The sequence below is a fragment of the Anomaloglossus baeobatrachus genome, chromosome 3 (assembly GCF_048569485.1).
Source record: "Anomaloglossus baeobatrachus isolate aAnoBae1 chromosome 3, aAnoBae1.hap1, whole genome shotgun sequence".
Classification (NCBI taxonomy): Eukaryota; Metazoa; Chordata; class Amphibia; order Anura; family Aromobatidae; genus Anomaloglossus; species Anomaloglossus baeobatrachus.
Genome location: NC_134355.1, coordinates 563,510,618 through 563,531,206, shown reverse-complemented (window position 1 = coordinate 563,531,206; position 20,589 = coordinate 563,510,618). Strand labels below are relative to the sequence as shown.

Sequence of the window (20,589 nt, the reverse complement as noted above, 5' to 3'; positions counted from 1 at the left end):
TTAAGATTATTTAAGGACCTTTGATGACTTCACAGTCATGTGACATGATGTAATCAAAGGTATCTTAATTAGGAGTCTAAAAGAACTGAATAGGAGACAGGCTGGTATGCAGGAATAGCTTTGGGGAGAAGGGAGGGTAAACTGAACAATTTCACAGGACCCCCACTCTCCTAGGGGCCCCAGGTTTATATCCTGATGATAAGACTGCTTAAGGACCTTTGTGACATCACTTAATTCGACTAGGTTGTCACCAAAAGGTCTCTAAATTGCAGGAATCTAAAGCTGATGAGGAGACAGGTAGAGATGAGTCAGCCTGAAGTTCGGGTTCAGACATTTTCAAGAAAACAAAGTTTGGGTTCAGAGTTCAGGTGATTTACGAATGCAAACCACTCATGCGAGCATTGTTGTGCCTGGGTACGCTCGGTGCTTGGCCCAATGCCAGTTGCTTGCAGTGTTTTAATGTCTCTCACTGTGGATAACAACAGCATGATCAGATGTAGTCTGCACCCCCCAAAAAAATGGAAAAACCCCTGCCACTTTCCCTCGGAAGTGATCTGTTTATGGCTAGGTGCATGTGGGCAGAGACTCAAACTGCTAATCACTAACTTCATATGAAATTTAGGTCAAGTTCGGGTCCAAAACTGGACTTTAAACAAGTTCAGCTGGACCAGCAGAACCCAAACTTCCACGGGTCCACCCATCTCTAGAGACAGGCCAGTGTACATGTGCAGTGTATATGTGGATAGGTAGATAATAGATAGATAAATGATGGATACAAGATATATAGAGAGATAGAGGATAGATAGATAGATAGATAGATAGATGAATGGATAGATGGATAGAGATTAGTGATGAGCGAGTACTAAAAAGCTCGGGTGCTCGAGTCTCGGGCCGAGCATCCCAAGATACTCGTGTACTCGGCCCGAGCACCGAGCCCAATGTTATCCTATGGGAGACCCGAGTATTTTTATGAAATGACCCCCGGCAGCATGTAGAAACCCTAAAAATGTCACAAAAGTCTCAGAAGAGTGCTCAAATGACATGGCAACAGCATGGGGAAGACCCCTTGAAGCATTTATCACTCAAAAGTCACAGCTGTGAACAATTTTGTCCGCGTTTTACGCCATTTTTACGGACTCACCAGAAAACCTTCAAAAATGACACCAAAATGAATTTTCATGGCGGAAATGTTAAGGGCACATACCCAATAGTGAGATAGAGCTGGTGTATGTTACTTTTGGAGATTACATGAAAGATTTTATGTGAAAACATTGTGTGGCACTCCGATGTCCCTGAGAAGAGACGTACATGAAGGCCTCTTGAGTCTAATGTGCCCATTTTGAGGAAGTGAGTCTTTGTAGTATTTTCCTTTGCCAGGGCAGTCCAAAATTGTGAGGTTCACCAATGCCCCTGCATAGAGACGTGCATGAGGGCCTGTAAACCTGAAGTGCCCATTGTAAGGAAGTGGGTCTATTGTAGTATAGCCCTTAGGCAGGGCAGCCAAAAATTGGGAGGCTCCACATTGTCCCTGGATAGAGACGTGCATGATGGCCTGTAAACCAGAAGAGCCCATTGTAAGGAAGTGGGACTATTGTAGTATAGCCCTTTGGCAGGGCAGCCAAAAATTGGGAGGCTCCACATTGTCCCTGGATAGAGACCTGTTAGGTTCTTAGTGCGTCCGTGCTTGCATTTAAAAACCACACGTGTGTGCCTGTTGGTGGCAGCGTTCAGGTGCACTTGTGTGCGTTTTGCACAAACTTGGATATAACGCACAAGTCTAGTGAATACACATCAGCACAGCATTGCAAAATGCGCAAGGGCGTTGGCAACGAACAAGGAAGTGGACGTGATGGTGGTGCAGGCAGAGACCGAGGTCGTGTGCAAGCTCTAATTTCGCCACAACAAAGGGCCACATCTACTCGCTCGCACATCCTGTCCCAAATTCTTGGGGACCGCAGCAGTACACCGCTCTTGAACCAAGACCAGTGTCAACAGGTTGTTAGTTGGATAGCGGATAATGCTTCCAGTCATATTGGCACCACCACAAACACTCTGTCTTCCACACGGTCAAGTGTCAGTAGCCGTGATACTCCTTCCTACCACAAGGCCGAGTACACGTCCACGGACACTCGGAAGAGCTGTTCACGTTTCCATTCACACATTCTGGCCTCTCGCCAGCTCCTGTTGAAGTGGGTCATGACGAGATTGTATGTACAGATGCCCAAATATTTGAGCAGACACGTTCTCACGAAGTTGGCAATGTGTCTCAACAAGGGGTGGACGATGATGAGACCCAATTGTCAGGAAGTCAGGAGGAGGAGCAGGGTGCGGAAGAGGAAGACGACGTGGTGGATGATCCAGTAACTGACCCAACCTGGCAGGAGGATATGCAGAGTGAGGACAGCAGTGTACAGGGGGAGGGAGGCGTAGCTTCCCAACAGGCAGTAAGAAGCAGGGTGGTGGCCCCAGGCAGAAGTCAGGCAACCGTTCCCCGGAACAACACGACACAAGGTGCCTGTACAAATGTTAGGTCTTCCCGAGTCTGGCAGTTTTTTAAGTTGGCTCCAGTTGATTGTAAAAAGGCCATTTGCAACACCTGCCGTGCCAGCATCAGCAGGGGTACCAAAACTAGCAGCCTGACCACCACCAGCATGATCAGGCACATGTCAGCCAAGCACCCGACTTTGTGGGATGTACAACAGAGTCGAGGAGCAGTGCTTGGTGATGTCACTGCTGCGTCTTCGCTTATTGTGCATGCGAGCCAATCCCCTGTCCATGCTGCCCGCGAACAAGCCTCCTCCGGCCCTGCATCTGCAGTTGCCCACGCAGATATAACACCATCATCAAGCATGTCCTTGTCCCAGCGCAGCGTTCAGTTATCCATTCAGCAAACCTTTGAACGCAGGCACAAAATACACTGCCAACGCCCCACATGCCACACTTCTAAATGCTAACATTTCGCGACTGCTTGCACTGGAAATGTTGCCTTTTAGGCTGGTGGAGACAGAAGCATTCCGCGACCTGATGGCGGCAGCTGTCCCATGTTACTCGGTCCCCAGCCGCCACTATTTCTCCCGGTGTGCCGTCCCCGCATTGCATAACCACGTGTCACAAAACATCACACGTGCCCTGAACAATGCTGTTTCAGCCAAAGTCCACCTAACCACAGACACGTGGACAAGTGCTTGTGGGCAAGGCCGCTACATCTCGTTGACGGCACACTGGGTTAATATTGTGGAAGCTGGGACCCAGTCTGAGCAAGGAACGGAACACGTCCTTCCCACACCAAGGTTTGCAGGCCCTACCTCAGTCAGGGTTTCACCTACACTCTACAGCTCCGGAATGTCATGCTCCTCAGCCTCCTCCTCCTCCTGCGCATCCTCATCCACTTTACCCTCCACACCAGTGCCAAGCTGGAAGCACTGCAGCACTGCCTCGGCGAAGCGGCAACAGGCTATGCTGAAGCTAATCTGCATAGGTGACAAACCCCACAATGCAGAAGAGGTGTGAACAGCTCTGAAACAGCAGGCAGATCACTGGCTCACACCTCTGAACCTAAAGCCAGGAAAGGTCGTGTGTGACAATAGTCGGAACCTGGTGGCGGCTTTGAGGCGAGGCCAGCTGACACATGTTCCATGCGTGGCCCATGTGCTCAACCTCGTGGTTCAGCGGTTTCTAAAGTCATACCCAGAGCTGTCTGATCTGCTGGTAAAAGTTCGCCACCTGTCTGCACATTTTCGAAAGTCACCTACTGCTTCAGCCAGCCTTGCCGGCTTTCAGCGCCATTTGCATCTTCCGGCTCACAGACTGGTGTGTGATGTCCCCACGCATTGGAATTCAACTCTGCACATGTTGGTCAGGATATGTGAGCAGAAGAGGGCAGTTGTTGAGTACCTGCATCACCTAAGCCGTCGGGAAATGGGTCAAACTCCACACATAACACCTGAGGAGTGGAGATGGATGTCCGACCTATGTACCATCCGCCAAAACTTTGAGGACTCCACCAAGATGGTGAGCTGCGATGACGACATTATTAGCGTCACCATACCGCTTCTCTGCCTTCTAAAATGGTCTCTGCTCAAAAACAAACATGATGCATTGCAGGCGGAGCGCGATGAGTTGGAGCAAGAAACAGTAGTGGGTGTGGGTGATAACACACAGCCCAGCCTCGTCTCATCACAACGTGCAGTGGAGGACTATGACGAGGAGGAGGATGAAGACATGGAGCAACTCTCCGGCCAAATTGAGGATATGACATGCAGTCATATCCTCGGTTCAGCGTGGCTGGCCAGAGGACAGGGTAGATGATGAGGAGGAGGAGGACAGCATGTTCAGTCATCGTGTTGGTCAGGATACTGAAGTGATGGCTGTTAAGAGTCTGGCGCACATGGCTGACTTTATGGTAAGCTGCCTGTCTCGTGACCCTTGCGTTAAGAACATCTTGGCCGACAATCATTAGTGGTTGGTAACACTGTTAGACCCACGCTAAAAGGAGAACTTTATGTCTCTTATTCCCGAGGCGGAGAGGTCAGGCAAAATGCAGCAGTTCCAGAAGGCCATAGTCACGGAAGTAGGCAAAGCATTCCCCTCACAAAACGCTACCGGCATAGGTCAGGAATCAGTGGACAACCAAGGCGTACAGCCAAGAGTGGCACAAGTCCAATCCGCCAGAGGTAGGGGAACAGTCTTTAAGATGTGGGACAGTTTTCTCAGCCCCTCACATACCACAGCCCCTGAGGTGCGGGGTAGTGCCACAAGAAATTCTAAGTTTGCCCAGATGCTCAAGGAGTACCTTGCAGATCGAACAACTGTACTCCGACATTCCTCTGTGCCTTACAATTATTGGGTATCCAAGCTGGACACGTGGCATGAATTGGCTCTCTACGCCTTGGAAGTCCTGGCCTGCCCTGCCGCTAGCGTTTTGTTAGAGCGTGTTTTTAGTGCCGCAGGTGGTATCATTACAGATAAACGCACCCGCCTGTCAACTGAAAATGCTGACAGGCTGACTCTGATCAAGATGAACAAGGGTTGGATTGGGCCAGACTTCACCACACCACCAGCAAATGAGAGCGGAATTTAAAGTTTGTAACGGGAATTTGCCATGTACTTCCACTCACCCATGGGTACACACTTCTGGACTTTGGCTAATCGCTGGACTGCTCCTCCTTCTCCTCATGCGCCACCATGATGACCGTTACAATAGTTAGGCCATTGTTTCAGGTATACCCCCAGTGGCAAATTTTTTTGCCCATTCTTTCAGAATGGGCATTACAACGACAGGAGACCCGCTCCTTTGCAATGGGAACAATGTTTTGAGGCCCTCATGCACGTCTCTATCCAGGGACAATGTGGAGCCTCCCAATTTTTGGCTGGCCTGCCAAAGGGCTATACTACAATAGACCCACTTCCTTACAATGGGCACTTCAGGTTTACAGGCCATCATGCACGTCTCTATCCAGGGACAATGTGGAGCCTCCAATTTTTGGCTGGCCTGCCAAAGGGCTATACTACAATAGACCCACTTCCTTACAATGGCACTTCAGGTTTACAGGCCATCATGCACGTCTCTATCCAGGGACAATGTGGAGCCTGACGCTGCCACCGACTGCCACACACGTGCGGTTTTTAAATGCAAGCACGGACGCAATAACAACCTAACAGGTTTTTAGGAGCGACAATTACTGAGAAGTTTGACACTATCAGACACTGCTGACGTGTATTATTCACTAGACTTGTGCGTTATATACTAGTTTGTGAAAAACGCACACAAGTGCACCTGTACACTGCCACCGACAGCCACACACGTGCGGTTTTTAAATGCAAGCACGGACGCAATAAGAACCTAACAGGTTTTTAGGAGCAATAATTACTGAGAAGTCTGACACTATCAGGACTGTTTTAGACTGTGTACACCAGCCCCAGATATGATGAAGGCTGGTATACGGTCACCACTAGGAATGGCTATATACCCTGCCTGCCTGCCTGTATACAGCTACAATAGTCCTGAGAAGGACTCTTCTGGTCACTAGCCTGTATTCCGACCTGGCTATACCCTGCCTGCCCTGCCTGTATACAGCAACAATAGTCCTGAGAAGGACTCTGCTCCTGTACTCCGACCTGGCTATACCCTGCCTGCCTGTATACAACTACAATAGTCCTGAGAAGGACTTCTGGTCACACTGTTTGCAGCCCTGCTACGGAAATAACTATAAAGGGCCGCAAACCTTTCCCTGAAGCAGCAACACTCTCCCTGCACTGACTGTCTGGATGGCTGTGTGCAGAGCATAGCGCGCCCACCGGTATAAAGGCTCGGTCACGCTGTGCAGGCCGGCCAATCACTGCAATTCCACAACTAACAGGGCTGTGGCATTGCAGTGGTCTGCCAGCCAATCCCTGCATGAGGGCTGGCTCTCAAAAGAGCGCCAACATGCTGGGTTTAAGACCACGAGTACAGCACGAGTATCGCGAGATTACTCGGTCCCCGCCGAGTAGCCCGAGTACAGTGATACTCGTGCGAGTACCGAGTAGTGACAAGCATACTCGCTCAACACTAATAGAGATATATAGATAGAGAAAGATAGATAGATAGATAGATGAAATGGGTTTGTCTTTAAGTTTAGAGCATTGCCTGACATTACTTACTGAAGTGGAGGAAAACTTGGCTTTCCTTCCGTTCCATATTTAGCTGGTCATGGGGCAGAAGTTCTTGGTGTTGCTGTAGTTTGATCTTGTGAACGATATTTTCTGCCTCCTATTAATTACACAGTGACAAAATACAACTAAATTGGTTAACTAACATATAAATGATGTACTACTCCTCTATATCTAATAAGGACACTCAAAACGCATTGTTAGGTTAATGGGTGATGGACTAATATAATGAGTCCAGATTCAGAGCTGTAAATGCATGGCTGATCTTGCTGACATTATGTATACTGCTTACACTGTTCGCCATTTGAACACGATAATTAAGATCTCCAAGCCAAAAGAGATGAGTAAATCGATGTGAGATGTTGAAAGGGCTCAGCTTCTTGTCACCCAGGACCAGGAAACGCAGTATGTTAAAGTAATTCTGCTTTCTCCTAATTGAGAGAAAACAACAGATGGATGGATTATAATCACATGCTGTCTCTCCACAGATACAAGCAAGCTCCATGAAATGTGAAGAACACTGCCCTACATAAAAAACTATTATAATAGAAACCCTGAGACATACACTCTTACATTTTGGCACCTAACAGGCCCTCATAAATTTGAGCTAGTAGGCAGAATTGTGTTCAATATGTTTATTACCAAGAGGTGATTATGAGGACTCCCCAATTACAACCAGACAATCAGCTGAGTCAAGATGTGTTGGATTGCACATTTCTCTACAGCTCTGACTGGGCTTCTGTCAGCACATAATGACTGTTCAAGCCAAGAACAGGCACTCAGTGCATCATGATGGAGTCAAACATTTACGTTCATCTTCCAATCTGTTTTTCGTCTATCTCCACAACCTCTTCTTTGATGGACAGCTCTGGCTTTATAGAGCAAGAGAAGGGTGGAAATAGATGCAGGTCGGAAGGTACACTTACATGTTTGGCCACAGCAACATGAGGCATGAACATCTGTACTTGATTTGAACAGTCATTCCATGCGGTCAGTCCCTTTAAACGTCTGGAGGATCTGACTCCTTTCCTCTTGCCCCTATTTGTGGCATTTCAGGTATCCGATAGGTGCGTGCCGTTGTGCTAATTATCTGTAGGTGCAATATACTGTACCTAGAGAGAGGTTCTCAAATAATAAAATGTACAGTATAATAAATTTTTATGAAGATCACACATTCATTTTTCTGTGTCTGCAGAGATCAAATGTTATAATCTTGACTCAATTACCAGACAATGTGTGTGCCCGGCGGAAGGAGCCAATTGTGGTGCTTCTTGAAGAATTTGTGGACCTCACTGAATGTGCTGGACCATATATGTACCTGCTGGAGGCAGCTGATTGAAGCCCATTCTGGATTATCTGTGAACCCCATTACTTCTCCTAAAGAACCTTCTACCAAGAGAGTAAACACATTGAGATTGGTATGCCAATCTAGATATTTGTATACTATGATTCAGGGTACTTTGATTTTACATTTTAATTGGTCTTTAAGGCTTTGTTTAAAGCGGGCTTTACACGCTACGACATCGCTCAAGCGATCTCGTTGGGGGTCACAGAATTTGTGACGCACATCCGGTCGCTTTAGCGATGCCGTTGCGTGTGACACCTATGAGCGATTTTGCATCGTCGCAAAAAGGTGCAAAATCGCTAATCGGTGACATGGGGGTCCATTCTCAAATATCGTTACTGCAGCAGTAACGAAGTTGTTCCTCGTTCCTGCGGCAGCACACATCGCTCCCTGTGACACCGCAGGAACGAGGAAGCTCTCCTTACCTGCCTCCCGGCCACAATGCGGAAGGAAGGAGGTGGGCGGGATGTTCGTCCCACTCATCTCCGCTCCTCTGCTTCTATTGGGCGCCGGTTCAGTGGCGCTGCTGTGACGTCGCTGTGACGCTGAACGAACCGCCCCCTTAGAAAGGAGGCAGTTCGCCGTTCACAGCGACGTCGCAGGGAAGGTAAGTAGTGTGATGGGTCCGGGCAATGTTGTGCGACACGGGCAGCGATTTGCCCGTGTCGCACAACCGATGGGGGCGGGTACGCACACTGGCGATATCGATACCGATATCGCAGTGTGTAAAGTACCCTTTAGACTTTTTCCATCGTCAAAATACGTTGGATTTTATCCTTAAGGGGATCTGTTTGGCGTCTGCAACAATGCGGTATTTTTATTTATTTTGAATAAACTATTAATACTTTTGTAGTTGTATCTCCACTGGACGTTTTTGGCCTTTCCTTTAAGACGGGCTTTGCACGTTGCGACATCGCAAGCCGATGCTGCGATGTCGCACGCGATAGTCCCCGCCCCCGTCGCAGGTACGATATATTGTGATAGCTGGCGTAGCGAAAATTATCGCTACGCCAGCTTCACATGAACTCACTTGCCCTGCGACCGTCGCTCTGGCCGCGACCCGCCTCCTTGTTAAGGGGGCGGGTCGTGCGGCGTCACTGCGACGTCACACGGCAGGCGGACAATCGGAGCGGAGGGGCGGAGATGAGTGGGATGTAAACATCCCGCCCACCTCCTTCCTTCCGCATATTCTACGGAAGCCGCGGTGACGCCAGTAGGAGATGCTCCTCGCTCCTGCGACTTCACACACAGCGATGTGTGCTGCCGCAGGAGCGAGGAACAACATCGGACCATCGCGTCAGCGTAATTATGGATTACGCCAACGCTGCACTGATGATACGATTACGACGCTTTTGCGCTCGTTAATCGTATCATCTAGGCTTTACACACTACGATGTCGCATGCGATGCCGGATGTGCGTCATTTTCAATTTGACCCCACCGACATCGCACCTGCGATGTCGTAGTGTGCAAAGCCCGCCTAAGGCTATGTTCTTACAATGAGTTTTTCACGCTGCGTATTCTACAGTTTATCTTACAATTCCAGCAAAGTGGACTGGATTTATAGAAATCTCCTGCCCACTGTGCCTCTTTTTTACTCAGCATGTTTGAAATCAATTTATCTTGCGGATACGCAGAGTTTTCTGTGCAGATTTTCCCCGTAAACTTGCATTAAATGCAGATCCAGAAAATCGGTAAAAAACCCATGTGTTTTTAATGCATTTCTGCAAAGAAAACGCATCAAAAACACATGTAATCTGCACTTAGGTATATCAATAAAGGTTTATCAAATCCAAATACCAGGAAGTATAAAAAAAGCAGCTAAATTTAAGGCATGACACATCAAAAATGCAAAATGTTAAAATAACACACACAAAAATGCAATGAAAAACTGCAAGTAACCTAATTTACAATCTAGGTGCAGAAATGGTGCAGAAATTATGCAACAGCAAAAAGTCACCAAAAGCTCATTGTGGGAAGTTAGCCTAATCATCTCAGTGTATTACCTGAGCCGATTATACTAGTTTGAATATACTGTATGTATATAGTGATTAGGGATACCCTGACTCAGTATGGACTCTGGCTTCTGTCATATAGGTTAGTCATATGTTGGATCTCTGGTAACTTAAAGGTCAGCAATAAACGTGTCATTGAACGGCCAGTATATGGCACATTAGAGACAGACGATGGTGAGCGGGGACACCATTTGCAGTTTATCTCAGGGTGACAACCTTTGCAAGAAGGCAGGGACCTAGATTAGGGTGTTTTGATGACCTCTACAGCTTTGACATAAAGTTTAGCCTATGTATGCCTATGTAATAATAATCCAGGAAACGGATTTATATGAATCTCTGTCTTTACCTATAATGAAATTGATCAAATCCTTATCTATGTATAACTGACATATATTCTGATCGGACATGTCATAGCATAGTGACGAGGTAACTTAGAATAGGGGCGCCTACACTGTCCCTAGAGCTAGTGGGGCCCTAGCCTATTCTTAACCCAAAAGGTACTTCTGATGGTGAAGAGGTCTGGACCGCCAGCCTAACCCTAGCTCCTGAATAGCCCTACTCTATACCCCCTCTCACCCACCCCCGGGGAGGGCCTGGACACAGGAGTTGTTTATCCCATATAAATAGACAGACAAGGAAATACCAAAACTCAAACTCATTGGATACACACACACACACACACACAGAGGTAAGACAATACTTTGTCAGGAGGAAATAAAGAATCAGGGAGTAAATAAATGAACAGCGAGGATATTTCCACAACACCCCAAATAACGCACAGAAGATCCCCAGAACAGGTTCCCCACACCACAAGGACTGGTATTCGCAAATTAAGCTATAAACGGCATGGAGGAATAGGCTCCACCATCTTTTAAAGGATGGAGGTGGCTGTGATAGGTCTTCAGTTAGCTGTGACCCCAGCAGCAATCCACAGGCCAGGATAAATTAACTCCTGCTAGACTGATGACTAGTAAGCACGCACCTGGTCGACGCCCAAGTCTGACTGAGCAACTCAAAAGCCCCAGATGGTGTGTCAGACTCTGCAGTGTGAACAGGGTCAGAAGTCGCCATGATACCTGATGAGTTTACATTGGAACACCATGTGTCAGAAGATCCATTTGACATTTCCTTACCAGCATTTTTCAACTGGTTGACACTGATTATTGTATGACTGTTTAGTGAGCCCTGATGATGATATAAGGCCTCCTCCCTAGTTTGCTGACCTTCTAATCCCACTTTATAAGGGACTTGTATTATGATTCTTGCCTCCACAGTTATACCTATTCTGGTCCTTTTTTTCCTCCATTTTGTAATTTTGACCCTTATTATATGGCTCCTTTTTAAGGCATATCTAATACTATGATTTTATGAGGTATTTTTTCTGTGAAACTTACCTTTTTGTGGATACTCTGCCAAAAATTTTTAGTAGGCGGCGAGTTACATGAGTTTACAGGCTAAATGGGATGCGGTTTATAGACTACAATTCATATAACTGCATTTGTCTATTTAAAGACACAGCTAAGCTCAGATTGCTTCCGTGTACTAAGTAAGGAGACCTGAAGAACCTCTTGCTATGTTAGTAGAAAATTCTGGACATATGTTTTAGAATAGGACAACTGTTATACTCACCGATGTTGAGGCGAGTGGGTGTGGACCCACTGAACCACAGGGAGTACCCGGGCTTACTCTTACATGGGAGGGGCTTAACTAAGCACTACTACTACAAAACTACCGGGTTTTCGCTACAGCCTCTGATGGTACAGATGGGCATGGCTTGCTGGTAGATGCCAGGTGTCACTGCCAGGGCAGTGTACAGGACTGTGACAGCTAACCTCTGGGGCAGGGAAGGCGTGTGCCCTAAGTATGCTTCTGGGGGACTGGTGCGGCATGCAGGGGAGCACATGGATGGCAGCGGAGGGGCAGGGGCGCGAGCAGTCTGGCTGCAGCGGTAAGTATGTCAGCGTCCCAGCAGGAACACCAGTGTTACAGTATCCCTCCACCTTTATGCCCCCTTTTCACCAGGCTTGAAAGAAATCTCTTCTCCAGCATGACGTCCTCAAAAGTTGATAGGCGTAGGAATGGTCGGTGAAAGGGCTAAACCAGATGGTTGCTGTTTTTCCTTGGTCCTGAATGGCAGATGGAAATGGTTACCAGAGTAGTCTTCAGGGACGCATTGGGATTCCTCTCTCCTCTCGTTTAAGTCAATAGCAGCAGAGCAACAGGCAGGGCGCTGAATCGGATGGTAGTACGTTTGAAGACCTGGACGGCTAAGCACTAATCAGACACTTTTTGTGGCAATTCTGCCCCCCATGAAGCACCTCTCTGGATTTCCGGTCCAGAACAGACTTGTGAGTACGGAACCAAATCAGACCCAAAAGAAGTGGACAAGACAAGTTTGGAAGCACCAGGAAGGAGATCTTCTCTGAATGTGAAGTTACCATGCATAGTTCCACTGGTTCAGATGCAAAGCTTATGGGTTTAGCCAAGAGTACTCCATCAACAGATGACACCGTCAAGAGATTCTGAAGGTATCGGATGGGAATCTGGTACCGATCCTCTACTGTCTGTTGTATGAAGTTTCCAGCTGATCCGTAATCAAAGTGGGCCGTCTCAGAGAACCAAATACCTCCATACAATACGGACATGTACAGAATCAACAGAGAAGAGGGATTATTCTTGCACTTGGAAGCCCCTCCTAATGACCCAAGGCAAGGGAATTCTGGCCTCACGGGCCAAGCATGGATGAAGTGTTCTGCTCCTATGCAGTAGAAACACAGACCCATGGCTCGACGATGTTCTCTTCGTTGCTCGTGTGACTCCCTGGACTATCCAGGTCGTCCCAGGTAGTCACACACAACACCACACCCCCTCCCGATTAGGTAACACCAGTCAACCTAAAAACCTTGTCACCACCCTCCAGATTTGATGTCCACACCAGGGGGGGCGGAGCCAGGCGATTGGCTCCGCCCACCGAGGAGTTCACAGGCCTGGAGGCAGGAAAACAGTTAGTCTGAGACACACAAGTTCAAGTGCAAGTCGAGAGCAGTCAAGGTCACGGGCAGTCCTGTGTCCGTGCCCTGATAAGAGACTACCCGGTGGCTGGGTCGGAGCCCAGTCACCATTGGCAAGGAGGCAGACGGTGGTGGCCGCCTGCAGGAGACCGGGAATATGACTGGTGGAACCGTAAGGGATCGGGACAGGGTAGTGGCCCACCGGAACCGAACCGGGGAGCCAACTGGATACCAGAGCACCAGGCAGGGTACTCAGACCCCGTACAAAGCCCTGACCCGACAGGGCCGAGTCGAATCAACTGATTGCGGGCTGGACTTAAGGACCTATCCCACACAAGTCCCTTTAGAAGACAACAGCCCAACCATACAGGGTAAAGCCACCGCCAAGGCATAGAGACCCAAAGGGCCAGCGTCTGCGGCAAATGGGCTCCTCCGGCATATACAAGTCGGGAAGCGGACTACCGCTGTCGAGGCATAGGAGTCAAAACATTTTACACAAAGAGGTGCAGGAGAAAGGCGGAAATCACCAACTTAGTCTGGAAGAAGCTGCAGCCGGCTGCAGGCCCCGTTCATCACTCCGTTTGGTTTACCAGAGACTCCAGTGTCTTGTGTCAGAGTGAGTACACCAGTGCCATCAGGCACCGCACTGCACCGCAACACTTCACCCTGCACCCCGGCCCTCGCCTGCCGGGCCCCGGGACCACCATCCCCTACCCACAGAGGGGTCAACACCTAGCTGCGCCCTTACACCGCTCCCGGGAGCCCCATACCTTCACCGCAGTGGTGGTGTCTACAATCACCACTACCCGTGGGTGGCGTCGCGAACTATCATCCCAAACCAAACACCCAAATCCCCGCGTGTAGCGCCAACTCCCTGCAGAGCGACGTGACCCCCGGGTTCATGAGAGGCTCGAGCCACCACCCGCAGTACGAGCACGGATCCGAGTGGCTCGGCGGTCGCAGCCGAGCTCGCGGGGCGGTACACTCGTACATCTTGATATAGTCGACCTGCATAAGTTCCAGAACAGGAGTGGCAACTGGAGACTGGGGAACCAGTTGCTTCTGGAGAGATGGAGCCAGACATATAGGTCCCCTATCACGTATCAACTTCATGGATTGCTCCTGGAACCTGAGATCGACCCGGGTAGCCAAGGAAATCAGATCATTCAGCGTAGCAGGAACATCACGGCCTGCCAGTTTATCCTTAATCATTCCGGATAAACCTTCCCCAAAGGAAGCCGCCAGTGCCTGATTATTCCAACCCAGTTCAGAGGAAAGAGTGCGGAACTGAACCGCATACTGACCCAGATTTTGAACTCCTTAACACAACTGCAGAAGGGAGGGCACAGCCGATGTGACACGACACGACTCATCAAAGACTTTGTGGAAAGCCTTTAGGAATTCTAGGATGGCAGAGGTGACCGGTTCTCTTCTCTCCCACAGGGGATTGACCAAGCGAGAGTTTCCCAACGAGGTGAAACATTAGGAATACCACTTTTGCTCAGTCTGGAGAAAACTGGTGAGCCAACAGTTGAAAATGCAGAGTACACTGATTGATGAACCGTCGGCACTGCTTTGGGCTGACGTCAAAACATGGTACCTGTTTGTACCTGCCATACCCTCCATATCTGCCTGCACTAGCTTTCCAGTCTGCATCAGCTGTCCCGGCTGCACCTGTCTGCACTTTAGACTGTACCTGCCTGCAACTGAGCCCATCCCTGCATCCGATAACCCTGGGGTCAGCTGCCACAGTCCCGGACACTGCCCTGGGAGAGGCACTCGGCGTCTACCGGCAGCCAATCCTATCCTCCACATCAGACTCTCTGGCAAATACCCAGTAGGTGCTTAGTTAAGCGCCTCCCACTTCTGGGTAATCCCAGGTCCCCCCTGTATCATAGTATCATAGTATCATAGTTTTTAAGGTTGAAGGGAGACTTTAAGTCCATCTAGTTCAACCCGTAGCCTAACATGTTGATCCAGAGGAAGGCAAAAAAAACCCCAATGTGGCAAACAAGTTCCAATGGGGAAAAAATTTCCTTCCTGACTCCACATCCGGCAATCAGACTAGTTCCCTGGATCAATACCCTGTCATAAAATCTAATATACATAACTGGTAATATTAAATTTTTCAAGAAAGGCATCCAGGCTCTGCTTAAATGTTAGTAGTGAATCACTCATTACAACATCATGCGGCAGAGAGTTCCATAGTCTCACTGCTCGTACAGTAAAGAATCCTCGTCTGTGATTATGATTAAACCTTCTTTCCTCAAGACGTAGCGGATGCCCCCGTGTTCCAGTCGCAGGCCTAGGTGTAAAAAGATCTTTGGAAAGGTCTCTGTACTGTCCCCTCATATATTTATACATTGTGATTAGATCCCCCCTAAGCCTTCGTTTTTCCAAACTAAATAACCCCAAGTTTAATAACCTGTCCAGTGGGTCCACTCCTGCTCGCCACAACCTTGGCAAGCCATACACAAACTCAAATACAAATGTATTAATGCATCTACATAGAAGAAGTAATTGGTACCTGAGTTTCTTTTCACTCCCTGAAGTAAGGTGGCTGTTAATGAAACCAAATGATGTCCCATTGAACATAAATGAGGCACCAACTGCTCCTTTATTACCTATGTACAAGAATTTGTGACATAATTAATTGATAGAATAGAATTACCTGTACACAATAGCTAACTCTCCCGACTCCCCCTATATATAATTGGCAAAGTCAGCAGGTATTTTAAAAAGGGTGAAGGAATTAACTGCTTTTTGACTTCTTCAATAACTTTTTCCCATAAGAGCAAAGGATTGGGCATGGTGAAATCTACCCAACATGTACCATAGAGGGAGAGATGGGACACCCCAATACACTTTAGAAAGTCAGCCAATCCCACCTGAAATAAAGGGTCTGGTAGACGGTCATTTATTGTGTATGGGGACTATTATAAATTGGATATCAGACCCTACATGCAGAAATACAATGCACGTTCCCTCCCATTTCTTACCCAGTGTGTTGGCAATTCCTGTTTTCACACTATTTGTGCAAATGTGGCTGATTCGATGGGCATGTTCTTGCTTTGCCAGGATCACAATTCGTATATTCCAGAGTGTTTGGATTGTAATCTAAGCAAAGATGACAAATACATTGGATTATATCATAGTATTTGCACCATAGTATCAGTTCAATGGCCGATATAATTACCAATTTGTATTCAGCATTAGTGATCTCATTTAGGGAGCGAAGCAATATATCCACCCATTCTTTTTCATTCAGTGGATCTTCCTGGGTGCCAATCACATATATATCATGTTCTATGTAATCGGTCGTCTCGTCTCGTGTCTTGCCTTGCCCTTTGCAGAGGAACCAGGAGGTAATTTTCTTTGGTGGAGGAGCATCTCCTGTTACAAGTGTCATAACAAGAAAGCATTTAATAACCCATGTACAGTCAATTCAGTATGTTTGGTAACGATCATCACCCACCCATATTCCACGTCCCCGTGAAGATGGTCAACATGTCGGGCTCTAGCTGATCAGAATGCTTGTTCTTCATCTGCTGGAGAAGTTGGCAAAATCCTTCCCGTTTCTATTTGGCAGTAGAAAGATTCATAATGTTATCATATAGCGAAGAGTTGTAAGAAAAGGACAAAATGCTGGTGACAAATACTTCCTACACAATCCAATCTGATCTGTGGGATGTGCTGGAAAAACAAGTTTCATCCTTTACGGCTACTATTTATAAGATTTCAAGCATCTTCTGCTACTAGGGGTCTTGTAGAGTTTGTGACTAAATGGATCGGACTTGTGTTGGTATCTCGAGAGGAATCTAAACAATTTTAAGTAGGTGATTTTAATGATATAACTCATCGGTGTGTATTAAGGTGTCTTGTAATTCTAGTTGATGACATGCTTAATCCAATATACTTGAGGAAATAAGAGATGGAAAAAGGATTAAAAAGAATACAAGTAATAAGTAACACGAGTAGCAGCAGAGTGTAACAAGAGAGGCATTGGACAAAGCATGCTAGGTATGGATTTTGTCCAGCTCACTACTGTGCACATGTTCTTCTGCAGTAACAATAATCCAAATAATGGAGGTAATACTGGCACTAGATACCTAATAAAATACTTTTCTTATTTTTTTTAAGTCCAAGTAAAATTATTAAATTACCAACAAAGATAAAACAACAATGTTACTGGACTGACGCGTTTCAGACCTGTAGCTTGTTACTTTTAGCAATGTAATGACAGACAATAGCCAACCAATGTAGTACAATTAATAATATTCTTAATTCTCTATGTGTTGATTGTTCTAGTTGATTGACAGATCTGTCATACATGTGTACATAGAGCTAGTCTCGTCTCTCTCTATAGTCCTGGGATGGCTCCTCAAACTATGCTTTCTCTGAAACAGTGTGTGCGACCAGGCTCTGATTCATGATTGCTGTGGTTTCGGGCAGCATGAATTGAGTGACAGGTTTCCGTTAATGTTGTAATTTTGATGTTTGAGATTTATATTCGGAAATAGATGCCGCTGAATAACTTATATTACTGTGTAAGATAATGTTATGATGCATTAACACTGCATGATTATTGGAATGAGCATTCCTAGTAGGCTAATTTCCCGATAATTGAAGAGTATAGACAGGCTACAAATCACCCGAAAAACTAGAAAAACACTCGTCCGTCAGGTGAAATGACTTTTAAAGGGAACCTGTCAGGTGCAACATGCACCCAGAACCAAGAGCAGTTCTGGGTGCATATTGGTAATCCCTGCCTAACTGTCCCTGTATACACTAGCATAGATAAAGAGATCTATGGAAAAAGTAAAGATCTTTTATCATATGCTAATAAGGTCAGCGACTAGTCGCAAGGGCGTTAGCTCCCTTGGCTAGTTGGCTCCCTTAGCATGTCAGTATGCCCTGTTTGCATAATCATTAGCATGTTAGCAAGCTGAGTCAGAGGCATGGTCGCCCCCACCTCTGCTGCTGTCGCGGGCGGGGAGGAGGGTGTCAGCACACCGCGCTCACCCCTTCTGCTCGGGTCCGGCTGCTCAGTGGTGGCTCGAGCCGTGGGCCGGATCCCGGGGGTTTCTCGAGCGGCACTCCTCGCCCGTGAGTGAAAGGGGGTTTGGGGTGTTGGGATAATGTCCGTGACGCCACCCACGGTTGTGGTGATGTGTAGCACAGCACCACCGCTGCTCGATGCGGGGATCCCGGGGATGGTGAAGGGGAGCAGCTAGGTGTTGTGTTGCCCCTCCGTGGGTAGGGGTTGGTGATCCCGGGGCCCGGTGATGGCTTGGGAGGTGCAGGGCCTGGTGGGCGCAGGGACGCGGGGGCAGCGCTGTGCCTGGCGGCACTGTGGTACTCACTCAGCCTGAGACGTGGACACAGTTTGTACGGTAAACCAAACGGCTGGTAAGACGGTCCCACGGACGGCTGCACCTGCTTTCCCGGTAGGTGACGGTGATGTCCCTCTTCCTTGCACCTGTGTGTACTGTTGGTTGCGATGGGTCCCCACCGGTAACCCGCTCCCCGGCTTCAAGCTGGGCCGGAGGAGCACTACACTTTGCCCGCAGGCGCTGGCCCTCAGAGACTGGTGCCCTGGCGGTGGCGGTGTCTCTGTTGTACGGGTTGAGCTGTTGCCTTCAATCGGGACTTGGTTGTTGGGGGATCTACGTCCCTTTCACTGACGGATTCGGCAAATTTGGCGACTCCTAGCCTTGCCGGGGTCCGAGAGGCCCCTGCCCTGGTGCTGACTGTCCTTCGGAACACTGCTCCAGACCACCGGGCACACAGCCGACGGGGTCCTTCCAGGAACTTCCGAACTGTCCCCCTCCAGACAGTCACCGCCGTTGCTGACCTTGCTCAATCGCCCTGCACTCAACTGGGCTCCTTCAGGCTTTCTCCCTCTCTCTGTCACCACTCTTGCTTCCTCCTTTACCATGTTTCTTTCTTTACTTTCGCTTGTTTACTCTAGCCCCCTCCGGGCTACTCCTCCACTCCTTCCACTTCCTCCTCCCTGACTAGAGTTCACTAGACTCCAACTCTCGACTGCCTGGTACTTCCTGCCTCCAGAGCTGTGATCTCCTCGGTGGGCGGAGCCAACTGCCTGGCCCACCCCCTGGTGTGAATCATCAGCCTCTGGAGGAAGGCAACAAGGATTTTTGGTTCAGCTTAGGTGTGCCTACCTGGGATGTGGGGTGTGGTGGTGTGTGACCTGTGTCCCCTGGCTTGCCCAGGGCGACACATTCCCCCTTAGCAAAACGCAGACCGTCCGCGGGCTGCCGTCCTACACCGGTTTTATTTTCTGTAAAAAGGGGATAACAGGGTTAAACATAACATAAGACATTTTTAATAACTCTTCCCTTACGGGAGGCACATTTCACTTTAACGTTGCAACGGTTTACGGTTACGGTTTCCGCTCTCTCCCACCCAAGTAACCTGGCCCTGATGCTGCCCCTAAAGCCCAGGCAGCACCCCTTGACCCACAGTCCAGCACACGGTACCCGAGCGGGATCTGTCCTTGCCCTCCAGAGGGTAGCCACCGGTTCCTTTGGTGGCTGGGCCCTAGCCTGCTCTGCTCAGGGCCCTCCCTCCAACCTGCCTCTCCGGAGGCGGCCTGCGGAAAACGGTAACGGTAAACAACCTATTTACAAGCCACTAATGTCTGTGGTTGCCCTGCAAGTTCACGGGCTTGTCCATGGATAGTTCCCATGCAAAACTTTTTAAACGGTCCCCACGGGGACAACGGTGCCGGCTCCAGCCGGTTGCAAATCACAAAGCAAATCAGGTGAACTTCGGATCATTTCACTTCTTATCATTCGTCAAACTTTTAAACTTTTCAAACAAACAAGCTGGTGGTCCCAACGGGGACGGTGCTGCGGGCATCCATTGCCCTACTCCGGTTCCTCTGCTAAGGCGGACCCATCCTCTGCCACCAACACATCAAACATGCACTGACATGCCTGCTGTGACAGAGGTACCCGGTACAAATTTCCACCGGTACGCGGGGTATGGTAAACCACGGGGTCTCCCACATAGCGGGAACGCTCACTTGCTCCTTCAACTGCAACAGCGGACCCGAAGCTGGGGCAGGAGTCGTCATCTCTTGTTCCTGCGTCAGGCGGGTTGCCGCCAGCTGCCGCAGCCTCCTGATCTCCAACATCCAACGCTTCAGATCCCTCGGCAGTAACGCGGAATAGCAGACCAGGCGAGTCTACACTGAGGCGCCCCATAAGTAGCGGCAAGGGTGATGCATAGGCCGAGACTAGGCCGGGCCCCTCAGCCGCAGCGGCCGGTCCTGGGAGGACATAGGGACGTGGGTCACCAGTCGACTCTGTTACATCGGTTCCCTCTCCGTACACCGGGACGGTTGGAATCAGCATCTCCACCTCGTTGGTCCACTGCTCCATCATCCGGAGGAGTTGTCCCTGCTGACGCCGGTGGAACTGAATCACCCGGGCCTTCATCCAGGCCACGGTTCCGGGCTCAGGGTCTGGCACAGTCTCTACTGGGACTTCAGGCACCACGCTGTTAAGGGGCCGTGGTTCTAGCGGTTCCCCTTGGTGCACTTC

The 20,589-nt window shown here is 48.7% G+C and overlaps 1 protein-coding gene across 2 annotated transcripts in view; it reads right to left on the bottom strand.

Annotated features, from left to right (window-relative positions):
* The window catches only part of INPP5D (inositol polyphosphate-5-phosphatase D), a 284,565-nt gene that overhangs the window by 86,061 nt on the left and 177,915 nt on the right, over positions 1-20,589 (bottom strand). For both annotated transcript variants that reach the window (XM_075340896.1, XM_075340897.1), the window contains 6 exons: positions 16,497-16,599; positions 16,218-16,414; positions 16,021-16,138; positions 15,549-15,645; positions 6,944-7,082; positions 6,643-6,751 (listed from right to left, as the gene is read on the bottom strand). In XM_075340896.1, the coding sequence (XP_075197011.1) occupies positions 6,643-6,751; positions 6,944-7,082; positions 15,549-15,645; positions 16,021-16,138; positions 16,218-16,414; positions 16,497-16,599 (763 nt within the window). The remainder of the gene's footprint in view (positions 1-6,642; positions 6,752-6,943; positions 7,083-15,548; positions 15,646-16,020; positions 16,139-16,217; positions 16,415-16,496; positions 16,600-20,589) is intronic.